The sequence below is a fragment of the Pseudophryne corroboree genome (genome assembly GCF_028390025.1).
Source record: "Pseudophryne corroboree isolate aPseCor3 chromosome 3 unlocalized genomic scaffold, aPseCor3.hap2 SUPER_3_unloc_50, whole genome shotgun sequence".
NCBI lineage: Eukaryota > Metazoa > Chordata > Amphibia > Anura > Myobatrachidae > Pseudophryne > Pseudophryne corroboree.
In genome coordinates, this window is record NW_026967542.1 from 504,237 (window position 1) to 514,001 (window position 9,765).

General features: G+C 45.9%; 1 protein-coding gene across 1 annotated transcript in view; it reads left to right on the forward strand.

The window, feature by feature from the left end:
• Positions 1 to 9,558, forward strand: part of LOC134984389 (oocyte zinc finger protein XlCOF29-like) — a 35,526-nt gene extending 25,968 nt beyond the window's left edge. The window contains exons 3-6 of the mRNA XM_063949977.1: positions 7,627 to 7,810; positions 8,925 to 9,003; positions 9,122 to 9,219; positions 9,357 to 9,558. Coding sequence (XP_063806047.1) covers positions 7,627 to 7,810; positions 8,925 to 9,003; positions 9,122 to 9,177 — 319 coding nt within the window. The 3' untranslated portion in view covers positions 9,178 to 9,219; positions 9,357 to 9,558. The remainder of the gene's footprint in view (positions 1 to 7,626; positions 7,811 to 8,924; positions 9,004 to 9,121; positions 9,220 to 9,356) is intronic.
• Positions 9,559 to 9,765: the final 207 nt, after the last annotated feature.

Sequence of the window (9,765 nt, forward strand, 5' to 3'; positions counted from 1 at the left end):
AAAGAGAAGTTCCTCCTAAAGTAGATGCACATGTACTGTACTGCTTTGCCATTGTCATCTACCTCACTAAATGATGTCACAGACAGAAGGGTCTCTCTCTCAGGAGCGGTGGTAAGGCCTGCTATGGCTTCGGCCTGGATAGCAAAGGCAATGGGCGAATGGGTAGAGGAACTAGAGAATGACCTCTCTCCTAATAGGGAGCAGGAGTATCATTTAAGCCGTTTAAGACAAGTTGCCCAATATTTGGAAGAAGCAGCAATTGATATAGATACGATTGCTTCTAAAGCATCAGCCTTGACAGTAGCAGCTTGTAGAGCAGTTTGGCTACGCACTTGGAAAGCAGATGCAGAATCCAAGAAAGCTCTGGAAGCATTGCCTTTCATTGGTAATATATTGTTTGGCAAACCATTGTCAGATACTCTGGAATCGGAAGCTGAATCTAAAGTCAGATTTCCGCCTACTTATAACCCTAAGACTAGGGGTACAAAATTTCAGCCATTTCGATGGCAAGGCAAAGCGAAAGCTAAAGAGGAGTCTAAGCAACCCCAGTTCAATAGATCAGCCAATGGTAGGAAGCAATGGGCTAGTAGAAAGCCAGCTTCCAAGCCTGAACAGAAGCCATCAGCCTGAAGAGACGGGCCTCCGCCTGTAGGATTCCAGGGTTGGGGGCCGACTCCTTCATTTTGCACACATATGGCAACAGTCGACAACAGATGCTTGGGTGCAGAAGGTGGTATCTCTCGGTTATGGTTTCCCGTACAGGAGGCAACCTCATCAAAGGTTTTTTTTTGCATCAGCTCGTCTCGTATAGAGTCGAAGGCCAATGCCCTGCAAGAAGCAGTGCAGAAATTGCTTCAGTTTTGTGTGATTATCCCTGTACCCCCATCACAACGGGGACGGGGTTTTTACTCCAAACTATTTTTGATTCAGAAGCCAAATGGGTAATTTCGACCAATTCTCAATCTCAAAATGTTAAACAAATACATTTGGATTCCAAGGTCCCACATGGAGACATTACGCTCCATAGTGTTGGCTATGGAACCGGGAGATTACATGGTATCTCTGGATATACAGGATGCTTGCCTACATGTGCCTATAGCAAGGTCTCATCAGTGTTACCTCAGGTTTGCCATCCTCCAGCAACATTTTCAGTTCCAAGCCTTGCCCTTCGGGCTAGCAACAGCACCCAGGGTGTTTATTAAAATTGTGGTGGTGATGGCAGCTTATCTCCGCAAGCAGGGGATAAGAATATTTCCATACCTCGACGACCTTTTAATCCTAGCACATTCACAGGAATTACTTTTGAGCCATCTTCAACAGACAGTAGTTTGTCTACAGAGACACGGGTGGCTCATAAATTGGGAAAAGTCGTCTCTGAATCCGTCACAGCGGATGGTTCATTTGGGGGCCATATTGGATTCAGGTCTACAGAGAATTTTCTTACCAGAGAAAAAGATAGCCACGGTGCAGGTCATGACTCAGGAGGCGTTGTACACTCAGACAATGTCAGTCCATGCAGCAATGCGACTGTTGGGTCTGATGGTATCAACCTTCGACATGGTGGAATATGCGCAATTCCACTCCAGACCACTACAGCACCTTATTCTGACCAAATGGAACAGAAATCATCTGACAATAAAAAAACAGATGATAAAGTTTCCGGTAAATGTAAAAAGGTCTCTAACTTGGTGGCTACAGAGGGACCATTTAAACAAGGGAAGACCCTTTTGGATAAAAGAATGGCAAGTCCTGACAACAGATGCCAGTCTTCAGGGCCGGGGAGCGGTGCTCGAAAGCCTCTGGTTCCAGGGAAAATGGACCATAAGGGAAAGTCGCCTGCCAATAAATCTGTTGGAAATAAGGGCCATATACATGGCTCTAGTTCAGGCAAAGGACAGTCTGCAAGGAAGACCAGTCCAGATCCGCTCAGACAATGCTACAGCGGTAGCGTACCTCAATCATCAGGGAGGAACTCACAGCAAAAGATTGACGGAGGAAGTAACTCACATACTAAGGTGTGCAGAACTCCATCTCCCAGCATTGTCAGCAGTGTTTGTTCCAGGAGTGCTGAACTGGGAAGCGGATTTTCTCAGTCGACAACCATTCAGGAAACCGAATGGGCATTACACCCAGAAGTGTTTCAGACCATAGTAAACAGATGGGGGTTGCCAGAGATAGATCTCATGGCGTCTCATCTAAACAACAAAGTTCCGATATACGGATCAAAAACAAAGGATCCCGGAGCAATCCTCGTAGACGCACTGTCAGTAAAATGGAAATTTCATCTGGCATATCTGTTCCGTCCAATCTCTCTGTTACCCAGAGTAGTGAGGAAAATAAAGCAAGCAAAGGGAGCGATAATTCTGATAGCTCCATCTTGGCCAAGAAGGCATTGGTACACAGATCTACTAAGGATGTCCATGGAAGCACCAATGCTGCTCCCTCAACGTCCAGATCTGCTAATGCAGGGTCCTTGTTATCACAGTCATCTGGATCGTCTGTCTTTGACGGCATGGCTGTTGAAACCTCTATCCTAGAAGCTAGAGGGTTTTCAAAACAAGTAATCCAGACTATGCTTAGAGCAAGAAAGCCTTCTTCAGCTCGTATTTATCATCGAATATGGCAAGACTATATTCATTGGTGTAGTAAAAAAAAAGTTTGAATCCAAAATCTTTTAAAGTATCCTGGATTTGGGATTTTCTTCAAGCAGGATTGGATAAGGGTTTGAAAGTTGCTTCTTTGAGAGTTCAAGTATCAGCATTAACTGTATGGTTTCAGAGAAAGATTCCTGACTTACAGGATGTGCGTACTTTCTTTCTGGCAGTTGTACACATTCAACCTTCATTTGTTCCTCCTGCAGCTCCCTGGGATTTGAATCTGGTTCTTAAAATCCTTCAATGACCTCCGTTTGAACCACTTAAGAGAGCAGATCTTAAATGGTTAACGGCTAAAGTGCTCTTTCTACTGGAAATGGCGTCAGCTAGAAGAGTGTCAGATTTAGGAGCACTGTCGTGCAAGTCTCCATTCCTAAATTTTTTTCCAGATAATGCAGTTCTCAGAACTAGATCTGGTTATCTTCCGAAGGTGTTTCAAAGTTTCACCTTAACGAAGAGATTGTAGTCCCAGCATTTCAGGTAGAACTGTCTGCGGGAGAAGCATCGCTGGACGTGGTACGAGCATTAAGAATCTACGTAGATCGTACTAGTGCCATCAGAAAAACAGATTCTCTCTTCATCCTCTACGGATTTCATAGAAGAGGATGGCCTGCTAGTAAACAGACGCTGGCAAGATGGCTCCGAATGACAATTTCAGAAGGTTATTCTCGTGCTGATCTCCCTACTCCGGCTAATGTCTCTGCGCACTCTACACGTAAGGTAGGTCCTTCATGGGCCGCACAACATGGTGCTTCAGCAGAACAGATTTGTAAGGCAGCCATATGGTCATCCATTAACACATTCATCACACATTATGCCTTGGATACTTTTGCCTCTCATGACGCAGAATTCGGGCGAAAGGTTCTCCTGTGTAATCGAGAGCGTCCCCGCCACTAAAACTGGCTTTGGGAATCCCAATGTTATCCTGTGGATAACTTGTGGACCCAGCCGGAGAAATAGACGTTATGGTAAGAACTTACCGTTGATAACGTGATTTCTCCTATGTCCACAGGTATCCACAGGGGTCCCACCCTGACGCACCTGATTTGAGGATCTTGACAATCACTAAACCTCTTCCCTCTTGCATGGAAGGTGGAAGGGTGTGCATGTGTGTTCTTATTGCCTGAATAGGTTTCTACCTGATGCTCCTGCCTAATTGCTGTGGAAAGAACTGATTTGACTGAGTGATTTGTGGCGGGATTATATAGAGAAGCCCCAATGCATCCTGGGTGGCCAGAAAGCTCGTGACCGCTTGGTGCCATTTCCGCTGTCGCCCCGGCATATCCCAATGTTATCCTGTGGATACCTGTGGACATAGGAGAAATCAAGTTATCAACGGCAAGTTCTTACCATAACGTCTATTTTGCTCTTTTTACAGACGGGGTTAGATGGAGGATTACGTTTAGCGACACTAACGGTGCAGGTCTCTGCATTGTCAGTTTTCTTTCAAAGGCGTTTGGCTCTTTTGCCAACAGTTTAAAATTTGCTGCAAGGTGTCCTTAGAGTTCAACCTCCATTCATTCCACCTACAGCTCCATGGGACTTGAATCTAGTTTAGCATGTTTTTGCAGTCAAGTTTTGAACCCTTGCAACACGTGGATGTTAAGTTTATAACTTGGAAAACTGTGTTTCTCTTAACCTTAGCTTTGTCAAGGCGTGTTGCACAATTGGGTGCCTTGTCATGCAAGCCACCGTATCTGGTATTTCATACTGACAGAGCAGAACTTTGGAAAAATCTCACTTTTCTACCACAGGTAGTATCTTCTCTCACATCAATCAACCAATCACAGTTCCTGTTTTTCAGAAGATTCAGGAACTCCGGCTACTTTGGATGTGGTACGCACACTCCGCGTTTATGTAGCCTGAATATCAACAGTACATAAAACGGATACTTTGTTTGTTCTCTATCATGCAGTCAAGATAGGTTGGGCAGCTTCCAAACAGACCTTGGCCAGATAGATTAACCTGAGCATTCATCAGGTGCACATTCATGCTAGTCTAACACCGACTGCATCTGTTTCAGCACATTCCACGCGTTCTTTGGGAACGTCAGGGGCAGCAGGTCGTGGAGCTTCTATGACACAACCTTGCCGTGCGGCTACATAGTCATCAGTGAACACATTTGTGCGCTTTTACAAGTTTGATAATTCTGCGGCATCAGCTTCTAGCTTTGGCCGTCTAGTTTCAGGTAGAACTGCAAGTTTCAGGTAGAACTGTCTGCGGGAGAAGCATCGCTGGACGTGGTCCGAGCATTAAGAATCTACATAGATCGTACTAGTGCCATCAGAAAAACAGATTCTCTCTTCATCCTCTACGGATTTCATAGAAGAGGATGGCCTGCTAGTAAACAGACGCTGGCAAGATGGCTCCGAATGACAATTTCAGAAGGTTATTCTCGTGCTGATCTCCCTACTCCGGCTAATGTCTCTGCGCACTCTACACGTAAGGTAGGTCCTTCATGGGCAGCACAACATGGTGCTTCAGCAGAACAGATTTGTAAGGCAGCCATATGGTCATCCATTAACACATTCATTACACATTATGCCTTGAATACTTTTGCCTCTCATGACGCAGAATTCGGGCGAAAGGTTCTCCTGTGTAATCGGGAGCGTCCCCGCCACTAAAACTGGCTTTGGGAATCCCAATGTTATCCTGTGGATAACTTGTGGACCCAGCCGGAGAAATAGACGTTATGGTAAGAACTTACCGTTGATAACGTGATTTCTCCTATGTCCACAGGTATCCACAGGGGTCCCACCCTGACGCACCTGATTTGAGGATCTTGACAATCACTAAACCTCTTCCCTCTTGCATGGAAGGTGGAAGGGTGTGCATGTGTGTTCTTATTGCCTGAATAGGTTTCTACCTGATGCTCCTGCCTAATTGCTGTGGAAAGAACTGATTTGACTGAGTGATTTGTGGCGGGATTATATAGAGAAGCCCCAATGCATCCTGGGTGGCCAGAAAGCTCGTGACCGCTTGGTGCCATTTCCACTGTCGCCCCGGCATATCCCAATGTTATCCTGTGGATACCTGTGGACATAGGAGAAATCAAGTTATCAACGGCAAGTTCTTACCATAACGTCTATTTTGCTCTTTTTACAGACGGGGTTAGATGGAGGATTACGTTTAGCGACACTAACGGTGCAGGTCTCTGCATTGTCAGTTTTCTTTCAAAGGCGTTTGGCTCTTTTGCCAACAGTTTAAAATTTGCTGCAAGGTGTCCTTAGAGTTCAACCTCCATTCATTCCACCTACAGCTCCATGGGACTTGAATCTAGTTTAGCATGTTTTTGCAGTCAAGTTTTGAACCCTTGCAACGGTATCCGGACTCCAGGTCGACAGCACAAAGGTCGACACCATTTGGTCGACACACATTAGGTCGACAGGGTCAAAAGGTCGACCGGGTCAAAAGGTCGACAGAAACAAGGTCGACATGGAAAAAGGTCGACATGAGTTTTTCATGATTTTTTTCTTTTTTTGAACCTTTTCATACTTAACGATCCACGTGGACTACGATTGGAACGGTAAAGTGTGCCGAGCGAAGCGGTAGCGGAGCGAAGGCACCATGCCCGAAGCATGGTGAGCGAAGCGAGCCATGCGAGGGGACGCGGTGCACTAATTCGGGTTCCTGGTCACTCTACGAAGAAAACGACACCAAAAAAACATAAAAAACTCATGTCGACCTTTTTTCATGTCGACCTTGTTCCTGTCGACCTTTTGACCCTGTCGACCTAATGTGCGTCGACCAATTGGTGTCGACCTTTGTGCTGTCGACCCTGAGTCCCAGACCCCTTGCAACACGTGGATGTTAAGTTTATAACTTGGAAAACTGTGTTTCTCTTAACCTTAGCTTCGGCAAGGTGTGTTGCACAATTGGGTGCCTTGTCATGCAAGCCACTGTATCTGGTATTTCATACTGACAGAGCGGAACTTTGGACAAATCTCACTTTTCTACCACAGGTAGTATCTTCTTTCACATCAAGTTCCTGTTTTTCAGAAGATTCAGATACTCCGGCTACTTTGGATGTGGTACGCACACTCCGCGTTTATGTAGCCTGAATATCAACAGTACATAAAACGGATACTTTGTTTGTTCTCTATCATGCAGTCAAGATAGGTTGGCCAGCTTCCAAACAGACCTTGGCCAGATAGATTAACCTGAGCATTCATCAGGTGCACATTCATGCTAGTCTAACACCGACTGCATCTGTTTCAGCACATTCCACGCGTTCTTTGGGAACGTCAGGGGCAGCAGGTCGTGGAGCTTCTATGACACAACCTTGCTGTGCAGTTACATGGCCATCAGTGCACACGTTTGTGCGCTTTTACAAGTTTGATAATTCTGCGGCATCAGCTGCTAGCTTTGGCCGTCTAGTGTTACAGGTGCCAAACAGCTCTCCCGTCCATGGTGGAAACTTTGGTATGTCCCAAGAGTACTCCAGTGACCCCTAGTGGATGACAAAGAAAACAAGATTTTGGTACTTACCAGATAAATCCTTTTCTTTACATCCACAGGTGGCACTGGACACCCACCCAGAGCAGTTTCTCCTGGCTGGTGGTAAGTTCAATAGTTCTTATGGTAACACATTTTCACCGACTTGTTCAAATGTTAAGGTGATTGTTATCTATTGTCGTGTTACCTCTCTAGTTGTCCATTATGTTATAATGTTATATGTAATTCTCCAGTGTTCATCCTCTGTCGCTCCTATTTGGCTCAGCAAAAAAACACTATGCATCTTGGGAGTATGGAAGGGGAAGGAGGGTAACACATTACATTTTTTTAAATGTGCCTATCCCTGCTATCGCACCATCCATATCCCAAGAGTACTCCAGTGCTCCCTGTGGTTTCAAAGAAAAGGATTTATCTGGTAAGTACCAAAATCCTATAGTAATAATACAGGGACATAACTGGGGAGGTGAGAGGATCTGGGCATATTTACAGTGATATTTATGTCTCCCCCATTTCACAGAGGTGTGAAGAAGACCTCTGGTGAGTGTGAGACACCCAGCAGCCATCCTATTGTGTCAGGAGGACTGAGCGTGTCCCAGAGCCCCATCACGGTGCCTCCACCTCACTCACTGATACATGAGAGACACAATGACCAGAAGATCCTGGAACTCACCAATAAGATCATTCAGCTGCTGACTGGAGAGGTGACTGCTGGGAATGGGACATTATACAGTAACACCAGGGGATGTGTCTGGGTGATGACTGGAGAGGTGACTGCTGGGAATGGGACATTATAAAGTAACACCAGGGGATGTGTCTGGGGGTTGACTGGAGAGGTGACTGCTGGGAATGGGACATTATACAGTAACACCAGTGGATGTGTCTGGTTGATGACTGGAGAGGTGACTGCTGGGAATGGGACATTATACAGTAACACCAGAGGATGTGTCTGGGTGATGACTGGAGAGGTGACTGCTGGGAATGGGACATTATACAGTATCACCAAGGGATGTGTCTGGGTGATGACTGGAGAGGTGACTGCTGGGAATGGGACATTATACAGTAACACCAGGGGATGTGTCTGGGTGATGACTGGAGAGGTGACTGCTGGGAATGGGACATTATACAGTAACATCAGGGGACGTGTCTGGGCGATGGCTGGAGAGGTGACTGCTGGGAATGAAACATTATACAGTAACACCAGGGGATGTGTCTGGGTGATGACTGGAGAGGTGACTGCTGGGAATGGGACATTATACAGTAACACCGGGGTATGTGTCTGGGTGATGACTGGAGAGGTGACTGCTGGGAATAGGACATTATACAGTAACACCAGGGGACGTGTCTGGGTGATGACTGGAGAGGTGACTGCTGGGAATGGGGCATTATACAGTAACATCAGGGGACGTTTCTGGGTGACGACTGGAGAGGTGACTGCTGGGAATGGGACATTATACAGTAACATAAGGGAATATGTCTGGGTGATGACTGGAGAGGTGACTGCTGGAATTGGGACATTATACATTAACACCAGGGGACGTGTCTGGATGATGACTGGAGAGTTGACTGCTGGGAATAGGACATTATACAGTAACACCAGGGGACTTGTCTGGGTCATGACTGGAGAGGTGACTGATGGGAATGGGGCATTATACAGTAACACCAGGGGGTGTGTCTGGGTGATGACTGGAGAGGTGACTGCTGGGAATGGGGCATTATACAGTAACACCAGGGGATGTATCTGGGTGAGGACTGTATCACTGTGTGTGTCAGGTTCCTTTAAGGTGTCAGGATGTCACTGTCTATGTCTCCATGCAGGAGGAGGATTATATAGAGGAACACAGGGGTCTGTACAAGGACGTGATGATGGAGAATCACCAGCCCCTCACATCACTGGGTAAGAGGAGACTGTCATGTATTGTACAGGGGAGAGCAGGTATGGGGGTCCCTATATACACACATAACCTGATAATCACATATATACACTGTACTCAGTCTCTGTGTGTCTCCTACAGATGGGCCCAGTAACAGAGATACCCCAGAGAGATGTCCCCGTCCTCTTTATTCCTAGTATTGTACAGAGGAGAATCACAGGATCCCACAGGAGGATCAGGTAGGTGGGATTTAGGGTCTCACCCATTTACCAAAGTGACCATACTATATGATCTGTAGAGGAGCTGTGTGTGTCTTATACACTATTATACTATTAATATACTATTATTAATGTATGTTGTTTTGTGGGCTATTTAGGATGAATGTCTCACTGACATTAAGATAGAAGATACAGAGGGAGAAGAAGAGACGTTTGTGACTGATATAAAGGCAGAAGATATAGAGGGAGAAGAAGAGACGTATGTGACTGATATAAAGGCAGAAGATATAGAGGGAGAAGAAGAGACGTATGTGAGGGGTGATCAGCAGTGTAAGGAAGAGGAGATCCCTATAGATATCAGCACAGGTAAGTAATAAACACTTATTACAGAAAAGAATCACATATTCTCCGTGCTCAGTCACTACAGCAGTCTGTTATCCTACACCCTCCTCTGGCGGTACAAACTAATGAGGAATATATATTTTGCCAGTGAGGGAGTCAGGAGACATCAGCCCCTATTATACTCCTGCTCTCCCCCTCACATCATGTCACTGTGTGTTACCAGCC